At 42.6% G+C, this 24,817-nt stretch overlaps 1 protein-coding gene across 3 annotated transcripts; it reads left to right on the top strand.

Moving 5' to 3' along the window:
- The first annotated feature begins 1,366 nt into the window (after positions 1-1,366).
- On the top strand, positions 1,367-24,386 carry LOC109417679 (importin subunit beta). 3 transcript variants are annotated; one of them, XR_003892185.2, is made up of 6 exons: positions 1,367-2,010; positions 7,060-7,301; positions 7,385-8,413; positions 8,477-9,801; positions 10,219-10,429; positions 23,083-24,386. XR_003892185.2 is itself a non-coding variant. In XM_029853456.2 (5 exons), exons 1-5 carry the CDS (start codon positions 1,971-1,973, stop codon positions 23,165-23,167), a joined length of 2,721 nt encoding a protein of 906 aa, XP_029709316.1. In that variant the 5' UTR covers positions 1,367-1,970; the 3' UTR covers positions 23,168-24,386. The 3 variants fall into 3 exon arrangements, 2 of the variants coding, with proteins under 2 accessions (XP_029709316.1, XP_029709317.1); XM_029853456.2 differs by lacking the exon at positions 10,219-10,429; XM_029853457.2 differs by lacking the exon at positions 10,219-10,429 and having other exon boundaries at positions 23,072-24,386.
- Positions 24,387-24,817: the final 431 nt, after the last annotated feature.

Raw genomic sequence — 24,817 nt, 5'->3', positions numbered from 1 at the left:
TAAACACGGCGAAAGCAAATGGCGAAATTCTGTCAAAATCATAAACAAGGCGAATAGTAAAAGGCGATTCTGAAAATAATATCGATTCGAGACGTATAGTATTGGGCGAAATTAGAATTCTTAGGTATCAATTCAGGCGTAATTAAATAATTGCAATTTTTAGTGCAAAATTTAACAAATTCGTACTGTTTTATTAGAAAATCAAGAAAATGTGTCAGAATTGTGTCATTTAAGCTTGTTCATGTTGAATTCCTCTGAATTACCCCTAAATAGGAATTGAAATTGAATCAGCCAAATTCGGTTGTTGTTTTCGCAATGTTAATGCTTTGTCAGTTACGCCCTATTCGCGAATTACTCCGGATTTTTAACCTGCTTAGAAATGTCGCAACTCAATTTGGATTAGTGCATATTGTTGCTCTTAATTAGCTTAATGATGCGCAACAGAAAAAATAGATTTAAATTTACTTCGCAGCTGCAACTTCGCATGTGCTTCTAGCGACGACTTCGATTTGGTGGTGCGACGATAATATGTGCAGCGCAATCAAATCTTTGCCGATTCAATCATGATAGAATTAATGTGTGTCGCTATTGGTTTTCAATCGTACAATGCATAGTTTTCATTATGACGAATAACAACATGATTTCCACGTGGGATTAGCTTCGAAATGTAAATAAATCAAAATTTTACACCATTTACGACCAAGCTGATTTTATTAAACTGTATACTATACATAACTGTATAGTATATATACTTAACACCAACACTAATTCATTACGAATTTTAGCATGTGAGTCGCAACTGCAAGCTTCCAGTCGCACCTGTATCCGGCAGCTCCCAAATCGTTCACGAAATCGTCCTTGGTGAGGGTGGCGAAGTGGCCAACATTGTAGTGCAATTCTCTACAGAAAATACAAAAGGGATGTGTAGTTTGAAAAAGTTTGTACAATCAGAATGTTGGCTTCTTACCTTCATAAACAGCAAGCAACTCGGTCACGGAGCACCACGTATGAAAATGAAATTTTTCACGACAAAGTGTGTGTTTTCTGCTCGCGCCATGTTCGTTCCATGATTGTTATGCTTGTATTTGGATTTTATGTTGACAGGGTTGCTTTTTATGATGCTGCACTCTAAATATATTACAGGAAGAATGAAATTTAATAATGCAACTTTTAAGTTTCATTTTTTGCACATAGAATGATTTTTCTCTCTCTCGTTCTCAATTTATGTGCTTTCTGCACTTAGATTCTATCAGTAAATTAATTTGAGTGTACAGGCCCCAGGAGGATGTTTTGGTTCAGTGTAAATACAACGATCGTTTCAAATTTTGACAACGCGTTTGACATTTCCAAGTGCAAACTGTCACGCAAATTGCGGTCACCTTTCGCCCGCAAATGCCTTGACGGCGGGCGTTGTTCTCGCGGTTCGTTTTTTCGGGATGAGCGCGGCGCTGCAAAAATTGACTTCTTCTTTTTGGCACATTGCTTTGCAACCGCAGCCAGCAAGCAGTGAGCTAAGCTCAGAGATAGGAGGCCGGCCGTACCGAAGAGGAATTAAAAACGCGATTTTTGCCAATCTCCCTGTCCAAAAGCAGTGAAATTTTATCGGGAATCGCAAGAAAACCGATCGTGCGTTGCCGTGTTCGCGAAAAACAGTGCGGAAAGTATCGACCAGCCGTTTTCCCGTCGAGGTGAATCTCGTTCAGCAGCCCCGCAGAGGATATCCCAGGTGGAAGTCCTTTTTTCTTCGCCGCGAGTGTGGTGTGGATCTGTCTGGAAGCAAGAAAAGAGGCACAGAACAGAGCGAAGGAGCTAGAAGAACGAAAAAGCGAAGCGATTCATCGTTCATCGCGCTGTGCGTGTGTGAAAATTGTGGAAAAGGTTTTTAATTGCGTTCGGGAAAAGTGTGAAAAGAGTGCGGATTGTTGGCGTTTTTTGGTGGCCGTGATAGGTGCCGTCCAAGTTCCGACAAAATGCAGATCGTCCAAATCCTCGAGAAGACCGTGTCACCAGGTGAGTTCATGTGCTGGAATTATTGTCGGATCAGAGCCAGCGAGTAATGGTTTGGCGGGCGGGAGGGCAAGCTTCGTCTGGGTACTTCCCGCGGGTGAGTTTTTATGCTCTCGTGGAAGTTGCCCATTAGCATCATCTGCTAGCCCAGCAGCAGCAGCAGCGGGCAGCATCGTGGAGGGCGAAAGTGATTTCAGCCAGCAGTATAAGCATATTCAAGTGGAAGCACCAGTAGGCACCAGAGAGCCACAAGGAAAAAAACGTCGCCTTGAAATTACGTCTCGCGCTTTTTGTAGAAGTGTTCGTGGCAAGAGAGCAGCGGTGCGCTGAGAGTCGAAGTTGGAACACGATGGAAACTGGGATTGCACGAGGGGTGCAACACTAGAATGCTACGGCTTCAGTGAAATTAGTGAAATTATCAATTTTTCAATCTTATGAAATTAATTAAGGCCCCGATTAAGGGGTCAATGATTGTATGTTGCCAAATATTTGGGTCTGTACAAGTATCTTGAGTATTTAACTTAAGCTCAATTTTCACTATTAATATTTTCACTAATGCAAAATATAAACGCATTTAGTTCACCATTAAACTATCGCAAAAGTTTTGAAGTTTGCTGCTGCAGAATGTAGCAAAAAGCTATAATTATTCAAATAATCAAATCAATCGCTTTTTCCCGTCGGTTGAATACTTGTAGATTGAGTTTAAATAAGGGCGAAAGTAACATGAGAGAGTTCTCTTCATCGACTCTCTCTTCTTCAGATTAAAGTGACAAGATGTAAGTATGGTTGAATTTTTTGGTCATAAATCGCTAGGTTGCGATGCAATCTAGCGTCTAAGTGTAAAAAAGTTCGATTGAATTTGCATCTTGTCACTTTAATTTGCAGAAGAGAGAATCGATGAAGACAACTCTCTCATGTTACTTTCGCCCTTATTTAAACTCAATCTAGACTTATATTCCACCGGTGTGTGTGTGTATTTGGTTTTGAAGAGGGACTTTTTTTTGTGGTCATTCGTCCCTGTATTCCACCCAGGCCCCTGACACGGCCTATATCAATGCATTGGAATCATGGTAGACAGGATGTCCTGGGCGCTAATAAATAGCGCCCACTGTCAAATGCGAAAACATCAACAATTTTTTTGTTTAACGTTTATTTTGGTTTGTTGATCAGTTTTTGGAATCATTTTTTCCACCTGTTATGATCACAAAACACTTCAAACTCGCTTTAATATTAATGTACGGTAAGAGGAGCATGCGATTAGTTGAATAAAGTAACCCAACAAACACGCATTGTGAATGTGATTGCGTGTGTGGCTCACAACATCAAACAAAAGCTGCGTTTGTTGATTACACGCTCATTTCAATTTGCACGAATATGAGTATAAGGCAGTTAGATGTTGGCTACGATATATTTCATTCATGCCAGGGGCCTGATTCCACCGGTCACTTAAGTAGCCATTTTCATAATTATCGTCAATTTAATTCAGGCCAAACATTTCAATAGGTCCTATCTGCATTTGAGAGGCTCTCTTTGTTCACTTTCTCTTTCAATTATTGCAATGTAATGGTACACTTTTCAGCTATTTTTGCAGTATAAATCAAAAGACGATTGTTTTGACCATCGTTTAATGCAAGGAGACAATCATAATACAAATAAACAGCTGAGATAATAACGAAAGAGAGGAAAACCAAAGAGAGCCTCTTTTCTGCAGATAGGACCTTCAGACATGTTTGGCCTGAATTGTGAAAAAAATGGATGTCATTGAGTAGCTGGTAGCAACGAGGAATCGCGCATTTATAAAGTTTATTTTAAAGTTCCTGTTTTTACAAAACGGCTATTTTTGAGGCTGTGATCGGTGGAACACAAGAGTAGCTGGTAAATCCATAAGGCATGGTACACAAATTACGTAACGCTAAAACTTGTAGCGTTACGTAATTAGTGTACGATGCCTAATATTTGTTTACAGTTGTGTTCGCCTATAGGCAATGATGCAAGCAAATGTGCGAGGATTTTCTGCATACGAAACATCGCCAGGTTTACGTGGTTCAACTGAAACGAGCATTTCATTTGAAAACTCCTCAAAAATGTTCATTCTGAATCAGATTTTTTAGCCCTAGGCCAGTTCATCTCGGAACCAACGCTTTACTACGCCTTAGAACTCACATTGAGTTTATCGGGAGTGGAAATCGATCCCAGGTCATCGATGTTGATAGTCACGTGTTTTAACCATCACACTAGGTCCTCTCCGCAAATGAATGATGTGTTTAGACTAGGCAAACGACTTGAACGCCCATAGTGTCAGGTAAACGGTGTACCGGGAATAGAATTCAGGTTGTGCCCGAAATAGACCTGGACTTGACGGAAACAGAGGGATAATGGGCCACGCTCGGTGTAGTACTAGATTTGTAGTAATGAGCTGAATTTTAGTATGGTGAGAAGGTCAATTTTCCGTTTCTGCAATGAAATAATGCTAAAAGCGTAGGTATTATGATTCCTTGCCTAATTTGATGCTGTTTGAGCAAAACTTTGGATAACTTCGTTGTTTATGTTGCAAGAAATGGAGAAAACAACACTATTGCCCAAAGTTTTGCTCAAACAGCATCAAATTAGGCAAGGAATCATAATACGCGCTCTTTTTGAACCATTTTATTGCAGAAACAGAGAAATTACCTTCTCATCATACTTCAGCTCATTACTACAAATCTAGCACTTCGCCGATCTGTCCTATTGATTTTTTAATAGGGCCTAACTTTCATTGTTGGTTACTGTTGGAGTCGAAGCAATCCGCGATTGACTAGACCATTTGTATAACCGGAAATCGACGACGGGCTACGTCTTCACTAAGCAAGGTGGCGCAATGTCCTGGAGCATAAACCAACGTTAGTCGACGGTTGCTTTATCGTTATGTGAAGCTGAACTGAACATCAACTACAGTAGATGACACCACAAGACGCCGCTTTCATTGTCTCGTCTCTTTGTCATGTTCATTCTCGGCCTCGTGTCTATGGGTAACTGTGTTTAGTTTATTTGTGTTCGTTTTAGCACTAATTGAACATCATTGTGTTGATTTTTTTCGACACTAACTAACGGAAAAAACGTCTGATCAATTTAGACCCGGAGTTCAATTTGACCCCGGTTTACGGTATCTAAAATCAATGGATCAATGAAGCAGAATTTTCTAGTATTTACCGCATGTAAACAAAGGCACCACTGTATATGGACATTGAGTTGTTCAAAAAAAGTCTCACGAAACCTACTGCAAGCCTATCCATATACGTGAGAACAGAAGATGTTTACAAAGTTCTGAAAGATAGATTAACACGGGAAATCTGAACACAAACCACTACCACACAGGAATTTGGATTGGTCAATTAGCATTGTGACAGCAGTCGAGTTATATCAAACGCACGAGGCTACGGTGTTCGTTCGTTCCATAGCGGCCGTTCTAGTTATTTTGGTGGTCCATTTCAAAGAGATTTTATGAACTCACCTTTCGACAGCTGGGCAACTGTTTGACAGCTCCGCTCAGTACAAAATGTGACGAAGGGTGATTCGACAAAATCTCTTCCATAAAAACTTCAAATTAATTTTAAATAGGTTCCCAGCACCAGGGTGCGATGACGTCCCGTTTTCGATTCCCACATCTTGTACCAATGTTTAGGGAACTCAAATGCATTGTCAATGGGGAAACCCAATTGATGTTGGCTGCAAACAATCCTATTGGGTGGCAGGGTTCCTGATTTCCACTTTTCATCTTCTTCCACATTCGAATACAGTCAGCAGCGAACGGTTGTCGCTTTAGTTTGTGTGTTTGCTTGTCAGCGACGACAACAAACTCCGACGAACGGTGGGAAGCCACACTTGGAATTTAAACATTCGTCCACCTCCACATTCGCATCGCAAGTGATCGAGCGGTGATGCGATTCGTGAGTGATATTGCGCATACGAATTTTTGAAGTTTTCAAAGAATGTTTATTATTTTCTTCGCTAATCTAGCATTGAAACAACAATTCACTAAAAATGTATGCATTACATGCAGAAATTCTCTTCTAGCTATGATAATAGCCGCTTCGATCGCTCACCAGCATTCTTCATCATTTGCCATTGTTTCATTCGCTTGCGATCCAAACTGCGACGAACGGCAACGAATATTCATGTCAAGCAGCTGGCGCATCGCTTCCCACTGGTGATGGGGTTGCGTGTTTGATCACGACAATCCGTTTGCTGCATCTTTTTCGATTCTCTCCAGCAAGGAGGAGTGAATTCGCGACTACGAAGGTAAAAGAGATTCCAACTCTGTAAAACCTCGTAAGAAACCGTCAGAATGTGCGTGAAAAAAAAGCAAAAAATATTTCCCTCTCGTTTTTTCTCACGTAAACCTTCACGCACATTCGACAACTTCGTAGTCGCGAATATACCGATCCTTGTTGGGTGGGAATAGGGATGTCATATACGTGGTTCTCAGGCACCAAAATTCATGCAAATTTGATTTTTGGCTCAGTTTGGCAGGTAGATTGAGAATAATATTCTGAAATTATGAAGTGAAACTATCTCAACACGGCTAAACAAGCCAATTACATCGAAAAGTGCGATGTTGCCATCGGAAGACCCCTCGATGTTTGTTTACGCTTGTGTGCGTTTCTCATTCGATTCATAACAAGAGAGGCCAGAGCCCCAGAGAGAGTAAAAGGCAACATAACCGCAAAGTGGAAAACGAAACTGAACGTCGTAAATTTGAACAGCTTCCCAGTTGCTAACTGCGGGAAATTAATGTATGATTATGATTATGATTATGTTTCAGATTTGAATGCTTTTAGCAATATTTAGGAAATTGATTATGTTTCTTAACGAAACGATTTATTTTCAAATAGTTTAAGTTTAAATCTTATTAACTTTTAAGCACGAGCATTTCTCGTAAGACCTGCAAGTACCGCCAATCGCGCATTATTTACAGTGAGTCTCCTACTACGCCCTGTCACCATACGCCCACAGAATACTGTTATTACCTTACCCCCTACTAATCCCGCCTTTTTCTACCATTCCGTTCCACAGACAAAGATGAGCTGCTGGCAGCTAAGAACTTCCTGGAGCAAGCGGCCGCAACCAACCTGCCCGGCTTCATTCGAGCCCTGTCCGATGTGCTGGTGTTTGCCGGTAACTCCGCGGTGGCCCGTATGGCCGCCGGTTTGCAGCTAAAGAATCAGCTCACCAGCAAGGATGCAGCCATAAAGTTCCAGTACCAGGAAAGGTGGCTCTCCTTCCCGGAGGATATGCGAGAGTATGTTAAAAAGAATGTGAGTATTTTGGAGGGTACACGAGACCTTACATTTGATCAATGCTTTTATCATATTGACTGACTCTGTTTCAACTTTTGCAGATCGTCGCATCTCTCGGAACGGAAAGCACCCGCCCTTCATCTGCAGCACAGTGCGTCGCTTATGTGGCCGTGGCTGAACTTCCCGTAGGACAGTGGCCTGATTTGATACAAAAGCTGGTGGACAATGTAGTCAACGACAAGTCCACGGAAATGCAACGGGAGGCCACCCTGGAAGCCATCGGTTACATCTGTCAGGATATCAATTCAGAAATCCTCGAGCATCAGTCGAATCAGATCTTGACGGCAATTATCCATGGAATGCGAAAGTCGGAACCGTCGAACCATGTCCGGTTGGCCGCTACCAATGCTTTGCTCAACTCGTTGGAATTCACAAAGGCCAACTTCGAGGAAGCGACGGAGAGGAACTACATCATGGAAGTTGTCTGCGAAGCGACTCAGTGCAGCGACACTCAGATCTGTGTGGCCGCTCTTCAGTGTTTGGTAAAGATTCTCACCCTCTACTATCAGCACATGGAAGCATACATGGCTCAGGCTCTGTTTCCGATCACCCTGGAAGCGATGAAGTCCGACAACGAGCAAATAGCCCTACAGGGTATCGAGTTCTGGTCCAATGTAAGCGATGAGGAAATCGATCTGGCCATCGAAGCCCAGGAAGCGGCCGAAGCAGGACGACCTCCAAATCGAGTGTCCCGTCATTATGCCCGTGGAGCCCTGCAATTTCTCGCTCCGGTGCTGATGGAGAAGCTCACACGACAGGAAGAGTTCGACGACGAAGACGATTGGAACCCGTCCAAGTCGGCCGGAGTGTGTTTGATGCTGTTGGCCACCTGCTGTGAAGATGAGATCGTTCCCTATGTCTTGCCGTTCGTCAACAATAACATCAAGAGTACGAACTGGCGCTACCGGGACGCTGCTCTGATGGTGTTTGGATCGATTCTCAGCGGACTGGAAGCAAACACGTTGAAGCCTCTAGTCGAACAAGCCATGCCTACGCTAATCGAACTGATGTACGATCAGAGCGTGATTGTGAGGGACACCTGTGCATGGACCTTCGGCAGGATATGTGAGGTAATGCCATGAAAAGATGATATTGATGTAGCAAACTCTCATTAACTTGTAAATTTTTTCCAGGTCATTCCAGAAGCCGCCATCAACGAGCAGTATCTGGAGCCACTTCTGAAGGCTCTGCTGAACGGCTTGAAGGCAGAACCCCGTGTAGCTACCAATGTTTGCTGGGCATTCACTGGTCTATCGGAAGCCGCCTATGATGCGGCCAACGTTGTTGACGACCCACCGCAGACGTACTGCCTTTCGCAGTATTTCGATTTCATCATAAGCAACCTGCTGGAAACGACCGATCGTCATGACGGTGGCCAGGCCAACCTACGCTCGTCCGCTTACGAAGCCCTTATGGAGATGATCAAGAACTCGCCGCAGGATTGCTACGTTTCGGTGCAAAAGACGACGATGGTCATTTTGGAGCGGCTCAACCAAGTTCTTCAGATGGAATCGCACATTTCCACCCACTCGGATCGGCATCAGTTCAACGATTTGCAGTCGCTGTTGTGTGCCACGTTGCAGTCGGTCCTACGGAAGGTCGATGCCAAGGACGCTCCTCAGATCTCAGACGCCATCATGACCGCTCTGTTGACGATGTTCAGTTCGAGCTCGGGCAAAGTAGGCGGCGTGCAGGAGGATGCTTTGATGGCAGTGTCTACTTTGGTTGATCTACTTGGAGAGGGTTTCATCAAGTACATGGACGCTTTCAAGGAATATCTGTACATGGGTCTGAAGAATCACCAGGAGTATCAGGTTTGCTGCACGGCGGTCGGACTGGCCGGCGACATTTGCCGAGGACTGAAAAACAAAATTCTTCCATACTGTGACGAAATCATGACATTGCTCCTAGAAAATCTTAGCAATCCTTCGATCCATCGAAGTGTAAAACCACAGATTTTATCCGTATTTGGCGATATGGCGCTAAGCATTGGTCCGGACTTTAAGAAATACCTGAACATTGTCCTGCAAATGTTGACGCATGCGACGCAAGTACAGATCGATCCGAACGATTACGACATGATTGACTACCTGAATGAGCTGCGCGAGAGCGTCCTGGAAGCGTACACCGGAATCGTCCAAGGTCTCAAAGGAGTGGACAAATCTCCTAACGATGACGTCAATCTCCTCCAGCCACACGTACACTTCATCATCAATTACGTCATCTCGATTGCCAAGGACAGTGAACTTTCGGACGGTAACATTGCCATCGCGTCCGGTCTCATCGGTGATATGTGCTCGGCTTTCGGACCCCCACTGTTGCAGCTGGTGGAAGACGTCCACATCCAGCAGCTACTGGCCGAGGGCAAGAACTCCCGGACGGGTCGCACCAAGACGCTCGCCAACTGGGCACTGAAGGAAATTAAAAAGCTAAAGCAGCCGGCAAACGACGCGAGTTGGTAAGTGACAGGGGCTTTATTTTTGGAGGAGGGACTTTCTGCGCAGCACTCAGGTGTGTTAGGCCAATGTAGCTGATTTAAATTCGGCTCAACCAATTGGACGTCTTCAAAATTATCTAATTTCGTTGTCACTGGAAATGGTTTCCCTGAGAATTACCAGAGATATTAAATCATGGAAATTTCCAGTTACATTGGTCAAAGATACCCCTTTAGTGTGCTGTGGGCGGCGTAGTTCGATTTGGCTGCTAGTTATTGGTGGGTGGGTTCCAAATAATGATCGCAATTCTTTACTCTTGAATAGTACACCTACCTAGTGATTCTATTATCTATCTATCTGAATGACACTTTCCTTCAACACATGTCTCTTTTTTCTTTCTTTCTATTTCTTGTTTTTATTGAAACGTTTGAACTCCTTAGGCGACTCAAATGAACTGGTAGTTGAGAGTTGTAAACATATTAGGAGAAGTGGAATGCTGAGTTAATCGGGTGTGCGTTTGATTGAGGAAATGTCTGTGTGATCGAGATGCAAATGGAACGAGTGATCCAGTGAAAAAGAATTAATCGAGAGATGGAAAACGGATTTGGACGGTGCGAATCAGCTCTTTAATTGTAGGATTTGGTTCGGAAGGTAATAATAGTAAGCCAAGCAGATTCTCATAATGCTTTTCGCTTTCACCTTAGCTAACAGCTGTTCACGTTTTGTTTGTATGTTTGTTTGTTTTCCTTTTTTTGTTTTGTTTGTTTTTGTCTATAGTGTTTGTTTCATGAATGGAGATTGTTATACCTAAAATAAATTTTCACTTTCGAAACAAGATCCACCCAGTAAGTTGAGTTGATCACATCCACTTGAGAGTTTCTTAAAGTCTCTTACTAGCAAAATATGCTTATATAACCATCAAGGCCTGGCTCACCAATATTTTGTTTTCTAATTTCTTAAAACTTGTAGAAATGAGTGCAAAAAGTTCTAGGTTTATGTCATTAGGGGTATTCACTAAACATTAGGGGTATTCACTAAACTGCGTAAGCTATGATTATCTGACTATTGAAATGTTTCATGAAATTGCGAATGAAATAATCAAAGATTGCCTTGGTGATTGCGACGTTTAATCAGTTTAATCAGTTTGCACTGTTTAGTGAATCCCCTAATTGATTCAAGTGTTGTTTGAAAGTCATTGAACCAATTATTTTATGGGCGGACTGAAAAGGCTGTATTTCTATGATCGTAAAGGTTCTAGCTTACCTATTGCGCATTTCCCACCCCACTGGACCCCTTTCGCAGTTAGTTTAAGTGCAGGATCGTGAATAAAACTGCGATTTTGCATCAAATCGTTTCGGTGTCTTCTGCGCACTTATTCAGCATTTTGTAATGCATAAGTGCGCAGAAGACACCGACACGATTCGATGCAAAATCGCAGTTTTATTCACGATCCCACACTTATACTAACTGCGAAAGGGGTCCAGTGGGGTGGGAAATGCACAATACATTGTCTTACCTTATCGACTATAAGAAAGCATACCTACGACTCAGTATTGCACTCGTACCTTCTTAGATACTGCAGTTGTGCAAGGTAGACGTGAACGTTATCAGGCTAATTCAGAACGCGATGGGAATGTGCAGCACGTCCCTACAAATTACCGACGGTACAGCTGTGTTGCGGTCCAGAACTCTCAGCATTAGGAGGGGGATATTCCAAGGCGATACCTTTATCCCGATATGGTCCTGCCTTGCAATGAAGCCCCTGAGCAGAGAACGCAATCAATGCAGCTATCAACTGAAAAGTGGGAGCAGACGCACAAGAATAACCCACACCTTCTTTATGAATGACCTGAAGCTGTTTACGGGACCAATACCAGAGGCTGCATCAATTGCTTGTGACGGTGTTCAGCAACGACATCCGGATGGAGTTTGAAATTAGTAGTGGATTCCAGCTGTTTCCGTGTCAACGAACAGAAGAAAAATAGGAATGGTTGGAGGCGAAGCGTACAAATGCCTCGGCTTCGTGCAATATAGAGGTATTTGCCACACAGCGATCAAGAAGCAGCTGCAGTATAAGTTCTTGAATCGTGTCAACTGTTTTTGAGGAATCTTTCTGTCAGCCGAAAAGGTGAAGGCGATAAACATGTTTGCTGTGCCCCTGTTGATCTACAGCTTTGGGATGGTAAAGTGGACCAAGACTGTCTTCGAAGCGCTAGGACGAGATGTATGAGTGGAGTTCATGAAGCACCGCATGCGCCACCCAAAATCGTTCGAGAGAGTCACCCTGCAACGTGCAGTATGAGGAAGAGGCGTCACCGACATCCAGGTACTAAATTTGTCTCCCAAATCGGAAGCGCTACTGTCGCTGTCAGGAAATCAGGACTGTACCACCTCCAAACGAAGAAGCACAAGCCGATTGTTGCTGCTGTCATGAAGTATACTTAAAACTATATTCAATGTCATGATTCGTAACGGTAACGTGAACCACGACTGCGAGTATTGTATGGAACGTAAGATGACCCGTCTACCTTTCCCCAAGCACGCTTGATCACACTCATCGAGGAAACTTGAGCTGATTCCATACTGACGTTTGCGGTCCAATGAATACCGTCACTCCAGGAAGAGCCCGCTACTTTATGATTGATGATTTCACTCGTTCCTGTGTCGTATAATCTCTAGAGAAAAACTCGGAGGTCCCGAAGATTGAAGAATTCGTCCTGATGGCGGAGACCCGATATGGAAAGCAACCTGCTGTACAAATACAGTACAAATCCAGACGATTGGGAAGATTATACCATCAAAAAGGAATAACAGCGCAGCAAACGGTCGCATACAGCCCACAGCAGAATGGTATTGCGAGATGAAAGAACTGAAGTTTGTCTGTGACTCGATGCATCCATTGACTACAAGTACTGGGCAAAATCGTTGAATACATGAATAAGTTCCTAATATGCTACCACCAACCCGTGCTGGGCCTGGTATGCGAGTAAGCCAGATTTGATGCAAATTCATACTAAACCAACAAAATTTACCTCAGCTGGGATGTGATTTTTCTTAAAGAAAGTGAACCGTTATAAGAAATTTAAAACCGACTGCGGAGAACGATTCGAACATGGAGATACCTCGTAAAGAAACAGATGAACGTCGAAGTACATGATGCCGCTCTCTTTGGAAGAAGAGGATACTTTTCTGAATTGCAGTCAAGGAACACCAACCGAGGATTCGAAAATTGAAACTGATGAAGAACCAGACGCACCTGTGACTGTTAGATGAGTACTGAATCATGAGATTCAGAATAGAATTACGAATATAAATTGTATGAAATGAGCAGAGAATGGCGACCTCACGGTATGCCTCCATTGTTTAGAACCTAAACAAATTTCAAGGTAATGGTCCGTATGAAAAAAAAGTAGTAACTACTCGTGCTTTGTAGTTACTACTTTGAAATATGATCCACTCCAAAGTAGTAGCTTTGGTATGAATAAAACCATTTTCCGAACATTGTAGTACATAAATATTACTTTCGAAAATATCGATGTAGTATTTACTACATTATTTGTTTTTGTTTTGATTGTGGATTCTCGGTTGCTATTCCACCACCATTAGACAATCCAGAACATACTACGGTCGAAAAATAGTGGTTTTTGCAGCAGCTTTCTCATTTAATATATAACAGTACTGAAAGGGTACTCCACATTAGTTGTACACGGCGCCGCGGCGATCGTGAGGGCACCACATCAGGGTAGAAAATTATCTCAAATGCGTAATGGCTTGTACTCACGGTCGCCGCTGCACCCCAGGTCTCACATTCAGAATACTGACGGAGTATCAACAAAACGTTCATAAAAAAACGCTGCAAAAGGCATTATTTTCCGATAAAATTCATTACAAGTGCAATATCATTACGCCGCCCCATCTGGGGAAGATTGCGTCAAAACCATCCCCACAAGACCGCGGTGGCAATGCAGCGTTTTTGTCGCTAGAACTTGATGGTGCTTGTATCGGTTTCCGGAAGTTAATGTCTGTCGAAACTTGCATCTGAACATTCTCGAAGATTACTCTTTTTGATAAAAAAAAAATCATTACCGCCAAAAGAGGTTGTGATTTCAGACAGACGCATCACAGACTTTGTAGCAACCTCAGGAGCAGACTACAAATTTCTTGTAGTAAATACTACTTTTATTCATACCGATTGTGAAACATGTTCCACAAAAGTAGTAAGTTCGAAACTTGTAGTGTAGTTAATGCTCTGTTAACTTTTATTCATACCAAAAATTGTAGTATTTACTACAAAAATGTAGTAAACTGTAGATTACTACTTTTTATTCATACGGGCCAATGTCTTTAGGAAACAGCCATTTTCTTGGAATGAGTAACCCGGACCAACGAGGGTATATAAAAGCTACCGTCACGTTTTGGATTACAAGATGCCTGACCCTCGATAATACCCCTTGATTCCGGATACATTCAGCAAGGAGGAGAATACTGTAGCGTTGCCTGATAATCACCAGTTTGTAAGTCTCATTGGAGGATTGCTATATGGTCGGCGTTCAGTCAGACCGGACCATCTGTTTTTCAATGATTTTGGAGAAATGTCCTGCAAGCTTCTTCTTCTTCTTCTTCTGTTTGGCTCTACGTCCACACCGGGACTTGGCCTGCCTCGCTTCAACTTAGTAAATTCAAATTTCATTTGATTTCCGCGATCCTTTCACCAGAGGCGCTAGCGTTCGATCACTTTGACGTTTGCTAGTGTAGGAACACGTTGCTGAATGATGCAAACGAAAATTACAGGCGATTTGTGTAGTAGTGTGCTGCCCCCACTCGCATAACAGTCCCATTTGACTTTTCATCATTTTTGGGTTAACGTTATGAATAGTCGTCATTTTTTATGTACTTCCAAAAACAATAATAAAAATTACGAATTTTTATGTCAATGTGTGAAAAAAATACCAAGTTATGAGCGTCCCATATCAAAAGTACCCGCATAACAGTCCCATCGTGGATTTTTGTGTTACGTAACACAAAACTGAACAACTTTGTAATGATTGTAATATTTTTTACAGTTATATATTCATGTGCAAAGCAATCTGTGAAAGTTTCGAGATGATCGAAATATTTTTCAAATTTTGGCGATTTTTCAAAGTTTTATATGGAAACAAGTTTTCAAACTTCAAATGCCGTTTTCTCAATTCATACTTTTTGCAAATGGGACTGTTATGCGAGTGGGGGCAGTGTGCGTGTTAGACAAACGTCAAATCGAAATCCATCATGGCCGACAGGGTCTCACGCGGTTCTACCAACAGGTGGCAGTGTGCTCCTGAAAAAGACACAGGCCAAAGTTTTTGATGAATCTCCTACGTCTGTTACGTCTGTTTGTCTGTGCTGTATCATTTCATCCGGCAACTCAAACCGGATGACGTAATTGATACGCAGTATTTGGCAACTGAACATATGATTGCGGATATGATAACTAAACCTCTGTTGAACGTTAAGCTTACAAAAGTTCATGAATTGGCCGGAGTCATCTTGTCGAGAAGGAGGGAAGGAGAAGTCGAGTAGGCGACAAATAGCTACGCCTTACCAATAGTTTATGTAAATAAATAGTTTGAATAAATACATTTTTATTCCTCTTTTGCTAGTCAATTTAGACGTGTTTTTTACGACTACCAGTCTCATATCATTTTTCCAAGATGAACAGCATCCTGAGAGCGGTGATTCTTGGAACCTGCAGTATAGGATTCTATAACATTCCCCAGAAAACCATTCCCCAGAATACCAATCCCCAGAATTCCATTCCCCAGAAAACCATTTCCCAGAATGTACCATTCCCCAGAATGTACCATTTCCCAGAAATCCATTCCCCAGAAATCCATTCCCCAGAATGCACCATTCCCCAGAAATCCATTCCCCAGAAAAGCTTAATATACTCTGCTAAAAAGTTTTATTCGATACACAAACAGTAAAATGTTGATCATAATGATATGTTTACCCCGGACAGACATGTGATACGAGTATGATTCCTGTACAACGGTACGCAGTGTCAAGAAAATTCTAACAAGACTGACTTGAACTGAGAGAATTTTCAGTATGGCACTCATTTCAAGCGCAATTGTACAGTGATTCTTGTATCACATGTGTGTCATAAGTATTATAGGCAAGGATTTTAACATTATAGTGTTATTACGAGCAAATATCTATTTCTTGTACGGTATATGTAACAAATTAAGGTAAAAATGTATACATACATACATATCCATAAAAATATTCTACAATGGTTCAAACGTTTAATTACCATTGTACACAGTTGCATGTTGATATTTAAACCTATCTTGAAAGTTCACAAACTGTTAGTTGCGTTGCTATAAAATGTTTTGTTTTTGACAGATTTGTGAAAATTGTGCAGCACTTGTTTTACGATGAATAACGTTTTAAAAGTGATGTGCAAAATTTACAGAGAAAACGCATATTCTTCTGATGTTGTTCAGTGTACAAGATACTGAAGACTCAACTGACCACGTTTTTCTTTGCAAACGGTTGGAGGGATCTATCCCAATGGCTGTTCCTAATTATTCGCTTCAAAGGCTCTTCATTCATGCGGTATGAGAAGGGCTTTCATCATTATTCCAATACTATGGAATGGAATAGAAAAAGTGAACATATAAGCAGTTTTAATGCCAACAATTCTAAATATGTTTAATGAAGAAGGGAAAAAGTATCATTGTTTTCCTTTTGGCATTCAAAAACCCAACAATGTTCCTTCTTTTTAAACAATATTCTTCTTAAATTTAAGGCAATTAGTAATTTTTTTAAAGTTATAACTGCTTACATTTTCAACATAGATTCTCCCTTCTTTTCTACATAGGCTGTTCTTTCGAATTGCACTTTTCAGGAAATTATGGGCATTATTACAACCACCGGTGTTAAATTGCTTCATTTCATTTATTTAGTTCACATCAAATTCATGATAATACTGAATCAACAATTTGCCGCCATAATACTCGATTTGCAGCTGCAGCTCTCCATCCTCGGTCACGCCCAACACTCGCCAGATCACGCTCCACCTGGTCCGCCCATCGTGCTCTCTGCGCTCCACGCCTTCTTGTGCCAACCGGATCAGTTGCAAACACCAGCTTTGCAGGGTTGTTGTCCGGCATTCTTGCAACATGCCCTGCCCACCGTATCCTTCCAGCTTTGGCCACCTTCTGGATGCTGGGTTCGCCGTAAAGTGCAGCGAGCTCGTGGTTCATTCTTCTCCGCCACACACCGTTCTCCTGCACACCGCCGAAGATCGTCCTTAGCACCCGTCGCTCGAAAACTCCGAGTGCTTGCAGGTCCTCCTCGAGCATCGTCCATGTCTCGTGTCCGTAGAGAACCACCGGTCTTATTAACGTCTTGTACATGGTACATTTGGTGCGGGGGTGAATCTTTTTTGACCGCAGTTTCTTCTGGAGCCCATAGTAGGCACGACTTCCACTGATGATGCGCCTTCGTATTTCACGGCTCACGTTATTGTCAGCCGTTAGCAAGGAACCGAGGTAGACGAATTCTTCTACCACCTCGAAAGTGTCCCCGTCTATCGTAACATTGCTGCCAAGGCTTGTCCTGTCTCGCTCAGTCCCACCTACCAGCATGTACTTTGTCTTAGCCGCATTCACCACCAGTCCGACCTTTGCTGCTTCACGTTTCAGGCGGGTGTACAGTTCTGCCACCGTTCCAAATGTTCTGGCAATAATATCCATGTCATCCGCAAAACAGACAAATTGGCTGGATTTCGTGAAGATTGTACCCCGGCTGTTGAGCCCGGCTCGTCGCATAACACCTTCCAGGGCGATGTTGAATAGTAGGCAGGAAAGTCCATCACCTTGTCGTAGTCCCCGTCGAGATTCAAATGAACTGGATAGCTCACCCGAAATCCTTACGCTGTTCTGCACACCGTCCATCGTTGCTCTTATCAGTCTAGTCAGCTTCCCGGGAAAGCTGTTCTCGTCCATAATTTTCCATAGCTCTGTGCGGTCGATACTGTCGTATGCCGCTTTGAAGTCGATTAACAGGTGGTGCGTTGGGACCTGGTATTCACGGCATTTCTGGAGGATTTGCCGTACGGTGAAGATCTGGTCCGTTGTCGACCGGCCGTCGATGAAGCCGGCTTGGTAACTTCCCACGAACTCATTTACTTTAGGTGAAAGACGACGGAAGATGATCTGGGATAGCACTTTGTAGGCGGCATTCAAAACGGTGATCGCTCGAAAGTTCTCACACATTAACTTGTCGCCTTTTTTGTGGATGGGACAGATTATCCCTTCCTTCCACTCCTCCGGTAGCTGTTCGGTTTCCCAGATCTTGACTACTAACTGGTGCAGACAGGTGGCCAACTTTTCCGGGCCCATCTTGATGAGTTCTGCTGCGATACCGTCCTTACCAGCCGCTTTGTTGTTTTTGAGCTGGTGGATGGCATCCTTAACTTCCCTCAGCGTGGGAGTTGGTTCGTTCCCGTCCTCTGCTGCACCAACATAGTCATTTCCTCCGCTGCCTTGGTCCTCCGTGCCTACATTCTCTTCGCCATTCAGGTGCTCGTCGAAGTGCTGCTTCCACCTTTCGATCACCTCACGTTTGTCCGTCAGGAGGCTCCCTTCCTTATCCCTGCATATTTCGGCTTGCGGCACGTAGCCTTTGCGGGATGCGTTGAGCTTCTGGTAGAACTTGCGTGTTTCCTGTGAACGGCACAGCAGTTCCATTTCCTCGCACTCCGCTTCTTCCAGGCGGCGCTTTTTCTCCCGGAAGAGACGGGTCTGCTGCTTCCGCTTCTGTCTGTATCGCTCCACATTCTGTCGGGTTCCATGCTGCAGCATTACCGCCCGCGCTGCATCCTTCTCCTCCAGAACCGCTCTGCACTCCTCGTCGAACCAATCGTTTCGTCGACTCCGTTCTACGTACCCGATTGTGCTCTCGGCTGCGTTGTTGATGGCTGCTTTCACTGTACTCCAGCAGTCCTCTAGAGGGGCCACATCGAGCACACCCTCGTCCGGCAACGCTGCCTCGAGATTCTGCGCGTATGCGGTGGCGACATCCGGTTGCTTCAGTCACTCTAGATCGTACCGGGGCGGCCGCCGGTAATGTACGTTGTTAATAACGGAGAGTTTTGGGCGCAGTTTAACCATCACCAGGTAGTGATCGGAGTCGATATTAGCGCCACGATAGGTCCTGACGTCGATAATGTCGGAGAAGTGCCGTCCATCAATCAGAACGTGGTCGATTTGCGATTCCGTTTGTTGTGGTGATCTCCAGGTGTAACGATACGGGAGGCTGTGCTGGAAGAAGGTGCTACGAATGGCCATGTTCTTGGAGGCGGCGAAATCGATGAGGCGTAGGCCATTTCCGTTCGTCAGCTGGTGGGCGCTGAACTTTCCAATCGTCGGTCTGAATTCCTCCTCCTGGCCTACCTGAGCGTTTAGATCCCCTATGATGATCTTGACGTCGTGGTTTGGGCAGCGGTCGTACTCGCGTTCGAGCTGCGCGTAAAATGCGTCTTTGTCATCATCAGTGCTTCCGGAGTGAGGGCTGTGCACGTTTATTATGCTAATGTTGAAGAATCGGCCCTTGATTCTCAACCTGCACATTCTTTCGTCGATCGGCCACCAACCGATCACGCGCCTCTGCATGTCGCCCATCACTATAAAAGCTGTTCCCAGCTCACGTGTGTTGCCGCAACTCTGGTAGATGGTATGATTACCTCTAAACGTTCGCACCATAGATCCTGTCCAACACACCTCCTGCAGCGCTACGATTCCGAACCCGCGGTCCTTCAGTATATCGGCGAGTATGCGGGTGCTCCCGATGAAGTTGAGAGATCTGCAGTTCCACGTACCGAGCTTCCAATCGCAAGTCCCTTTTCGTCGCTGTGGTCGTCGCCATTGGTATCGGTTCGCATTCTTCTCTTGTTGATTTTCCGGTGCTAGTCTTTTTTACGGCTGGCTCGCAGGGCCTGACACCAACCCACTAACCCAGGGAGCTGGGCTTACCTTCCCGGAAGCTACGGGTTCTGCATTGGCATTTCCTCCAACTACAGTGCTAAATAGCTAGGCTCGAGCGCCAGTCTTCGCCGGGGGTGGTGTTTTTAATGGGCGCCCAGGAGATAATATTTTACCTGAGCTTCCACCCCCGTGTTAAATTGCTGTTATATTTATTATATATTTTTTTTTTCAAATTTCTAAACATCTGTGCTTGTGGTGCCGATTGTAACTAGCCTAAACATTGTAACTCGAAAGAACAGCCTATGTAGAAAAGAAAGGAAAATCTATGTTGAAAAAGTAAGCAGTTGTGATGCCGATAATTTCCTGAAAAGTGCAATTCGAAAGAACAGCCTATGCAGCAAAGAAGGAAAAGTCTATGTTGAAAATGAAAGCAGTTATAATTCCAATAATTGTACCAATTGCCTAAATTCTAAAAAAAGCTTGTTTAAAAAAAGGAACAGTGTTGGGCTTTTGAATGCCGCAAGGAAAACAATGTCACCACAGACAAACAGACGTAACACTTCGAACATTTTTCGATTTAAATTTTAGTCTCGGAAATAGGTTCGCTTAATTCTAAAAGGAATGAATTTGGCCAATCATCAACTAGATGGCAGTAGTGAGCAAACGTCAAACTCAAACAAAAACTATGCGAGCACCGCGAATTGGCAGTTGGTCAACTCTCAAATTTTCAAATAAACCGTTAAATCGATGTACGATGGCAATTATCAGAGTGTTACGTTTCCTTCTTCGTTAAAAAAAATGTTTGAGTCGTTATAAGAATTGTTGGCATTACAACTGCTTATATGTTTATCAAAAATTTTCCCTTCTTTTGCATAGGCTGTTCTTTCCAGTTGCACTTTTCAAGAAATTATCGGCATTGCAACTGCTTACTTTTTTAACATAGATTCTCCCTTCTTTTTTGCATAGGCTGTTCTTTCGAATTGCACTTTTCGGGAAATTATGGGCATTACAGCCTCCACCGGTGTTAAAATTGCTGTTATATTTATTTCATATTTTTTCTAAATTTCTAAACACCTGTGCTTGTGGTGCCGATAATTACCTGAATAGTGTAACTTGAAACAATAGCCTATGCAGAAAAGAAGGAAAAAACTACGTAGAAAATGTAAGAAGTTTTGATGCCGATAATTTACTGAAAAGTACAATTCGAAAGAACAGCCTATGCAGAAAAGAAGGAAAAATGTATGTTGAAAAAGTAAGCAGTTGCGATGCCAATAATCATACCAATAGCCTAAATTGTAAAGGCAAATCATGCTTATTTCCGAAGTTTTTCTTGTCAAATAAGAATTTTTGGCAGGATGTTTCTTCCGGTGATTTTTTACGAACAAATATTTGATTTTTAGCTATTAATATAAACCATTCAGAATTAAAGCAATAGTTTTATTTTTTTCTGGGGAATGGTACATTCTGGGGAATGGAATTCTGGGGAATGGAATTCTGGGGAATGGAATTCTGGGGAATGGTACATTCTGGGGAATGGATTTCTGGGGAATGGTACATTCTGGGGAATGGGTTTCTGGGAAATGGTTTTCTGGGGAATGGTACATTCTGGGGAATGGAATTCTGGGGATTGGTTTTCTGGGGAATGGTTTTCTGGGGAATGTTATAGAATCGCAGTATAGTTAGACGGTTTTTGAATCATCACAACTGAAAGTACATTCAAATACAGACTGATTAGGATGTAAGCAAAACCGACTAATGAGATCACAAAACCTAATACCCTTTGGCATGAAGATTGCTCGGGGTGGGAGACATTTTCCGGCATTTTCGCTGAGAAGTGCCAAAAAACTCCATAGCAAAGCAATAATAACAATAGGAGGAAATGTTATCTTTCGTTTTTAATAGAATGAAATACCGTGAGGTCGCCAATCACCGCTCATTTTGGATTGACAAAAATGATCAAATGTTAGCTAAGTATGATAACAAAAGTGAATGTAACATGCTGCCACATTAAAAAAACTTTCATTTCACCAAGTTATATATGGGTGTACCTGAAATCACGTTCTCAAAAAATATTTCTCACACTGCGCTGCAGGACACCATGGGAACTGTTCAGGGCAAACAGCGGAAGAAATATCCAACAGGTAAAACCCGTTAAAGTTTTCATTATGACAAAACAGGATGAACTGAACGTCATGAATCATCAATACTTTGGTAAATAAAAGTGATTTTGTTTTTATAAATGAATAGTTTCTGTGATTCCATGAAAAAATAATCCAGTGAGCGGTGGATGGATACATGAGCGGTAATAGGAGCCAAGAGACAACACATTTCAATTTTTATTTTTTCGGTTGTAAACATATTTTACAATCGTTTAATATTTTTTCTATAATAACAACATAATTCAGGCCAAACATGTCTAAAGGTCCAATCTGCAGAAGAGAGGCTCTCTTTGGTTTCTCTCTCTTTCGTTAATATCTCAGCTGTTTATTTGTATTTTGATTGCCTCCTTGCATTGAACAATGGTTAAAACAATCCTCTTTTGTTTTGTACTGCAAAAATGGTTGAAAAGTGTACCATTACATTGCAATAATTGAAAGAGAACGTGAACATAGAGAGCCTCTCAAATGCAGATAGGACCTATTGAAATGTTTGGCCTGAATTGTTGAGTTGTTAACGTAAATTAAAGCGCAATATTCGAAAACGTCGATTTTTAATGTCATCGGGTATTGGTTCCCTTATTAAGCATGTGGCTCCCATTTTCATCCTATGAAAAACAAAGGATTGGTGCGCTGTTTGTTTTGTTTCTTATTTTTGTATTTTTTGTTAGAAGTGAGCACCCATGTAAACAAAAATAACGGAATCAATCGGTGCCGTAATCGCCTGTTTTCGAATAGGATGAATATGGGAGCGTGAGATTACTGATGGCACACATACCCTATACTTTACGAAAATGCCGAAAAATGAGCGGTGAATGGCGACCTCACGGTATCAACATATCATTTCATTTGTAAATTCACTCACATTTTTCTGTTAACACTTACATATTTCCGTTTGTTTCTTACACTTCTACGATCATCTGCCTTGTTTTTGAGTTGGATTTCACTGCGTATGCTTCAGTGCTATCTAAATTACTCGAGGCTACAGCAAATCTAGTATCGGCATTTTAAGAAAGGATTTCAAATGGATCCTAGCTTGAACCGGAACTAGTACATTCCTTCGCCCATTCATCTGCTTCAACGGCACCGGACCGAACCACGCCTGCCACACATCCCTCCTTGGAGCCCACCACATTCCATCGTAATTGATTCTCTGCTACTTGCAGATTCAATCCAGCATCAACGGTAACACGCTCAACTACACATCAGCCAACGGTTCCAGCGGCGGCCCCAACAGTAGCAGCACAGTCCCAGCAATGTAATCCTGCCCAGCTCACATCCGCCGCCGCGACTTCGATGATGATTCACCAGGACCAAGATGAACCCTTCCGATGCAACTACTACTACAGCGACAATCTTTGCTTCGACGTGTCGTTGCAGATCTAGAGCATTGTCGTCCGCGGGAATTTTTACCATTTCGAACGAATCCTTGGTCCTGGTCATCACCAGCTTCAAGAAAATCACACATACAAACACACCTACATCCAAGTAAGTCACAGCCGTAGTTCTTTATCTCGTAGTATTTTCGGGGTCTCTGTGTGCTTTCGCGACCAAAGAAGAAAAAGCAGAACATCCAGGTTGGCGTTGGTCGGCAATTTTGGCGGCACTAAACATGCGGCGAGGGGTTGGAGTATAACGATTGGGTTCTGGGGCAGAAGCATGATCGATCTGTACAGTCGAGCAGAGAAACAGGAAAATGTAAATCTGTGTTGTAGTGAAAGATAAATTATTGCTGTGCTAAGCTAATCAAATTAAATCAATTATCCAACAGAGAAAAAACATGCGAACATAAGCAAATCTTACCCAATTATGGAACACACATACATACACACACACAGACAGACATACGGACATACGGACGTACGGCCAGAACATCTTTCCTTCTTAAATATATTATATGAACACCAGTTTTTCCGAAAAGTAAACTACACAAACAAAAATTCGCCGTAGAGGATAGTGGAAGCGTGTGCCATAGTGAAACGGAAAAGAAAATCTCGTTTCGAGAAGAATAGAAGGCCCTGGGGGTCCGCCAAATTCCAATTGTAAAGTTGTTATCCACCTCTGTTACTTTCACCGTGGCACTCGTTCTTTTTTATTTTTTGTTTATTCTTTTGACACAGCATACAAATTTCGACAAACGAAACAACTCAACAAACACACACCCAATACTACATATATTTCAGTAAGTAAAATTAACAAAAACAAACAGAAATAATATTTAATTACAGTTATATGAAGATCAAGATCAATATGGATCGATTTAAATATCCACCATATGCAAGAAGAAGCAGAAGAAACGGGGGAACGAAATACTTCTGATTCGACAAATATTACAGCGAGGGAAATCTAGTGTTTAGGTGGTTAGGAGAGGAACATTGGCCAGCGCTCGAGAGTTGTTTGTTCTGTTTATTTTTTTTTTATATGCTTAAGTCGTCTCTGTGAGGCAAAAAACTATTACAATAGTACACACGATCGAGTTTTTACACGCGGAATCGTTGTTGTCGTCGCCGTCGTCGATCATTGGGGAGAGTGTACATTTTAGAACCAATCGCAGCCGCGCAGCCTGTAATATTTTAGAGGAGAGAATTATTTCGTTGACCTGCGTCCTTTTCCCTCGACCGGAATCATCAACGGTTGAAGCAGACATACTTGGCATTAGTTCTTTTTGGACGAACTGTAATGAAAAAAGATTCGTGTAAAAAATTAAGGATCGGTGAGGGAAAAGGACCGAAAATGAGTACATATAATTAGGCAAAAAAGGCGAGAAGTGAGGAGCTTAAGGTCTAGATTAATAATTGATAATAATAAAAATCAAATAAGAAAAAAATCTGAAAAAAAAACAAAAAAAAAAATAAGGTCAAGTCATGCAATTGCCCGACGACGATGTGTGCTGAGAATGGGAGTGGGTGGGT

Source organism: Aedes albopictus, chromosome 2 (assembly GCF_035046485.1).
Source record: "Aedes albopictus strain Foshan chromosome 2, AalbF5, whole genome shotgun sequence".
Classification (NCBI taxonomy): domain Eukaryota; kingdom Metazoa; phylum Arthropoda; class Insecta; order Diptera; family Culicidae; genus Aedes; species Aedes albopictus.
Note: the sequence above shows the minus strand (reverse complement) of the source record. Positions and strands in the feature narration are given on the sequence as shown.

Excerpts from the sequence above, each read along its gene's own strand:
- LOC109417679 (XM_029853456.2), top strand. The coding sequence starts at position 1,971 with ATGCAGATCGTCCAAATCCTCGAGAAGACCGTGTCACCAG. Across the intron at positions 7,302-7,384 it reads GAGAGTATGTTAAAAAGAAT|ATCGTCGCATCTCTCGGAAC; the intron begins GTGAGTATTTTG and ends CAACTTTTGCAG. Across the intron at positions 9,802-23,082 it reads CCGGCAAACGACGCGAGTTG|CATCAACGGTAACACGCTCA; the intron begins GTAAGTGACAGG and ends GATTCAATCCAG.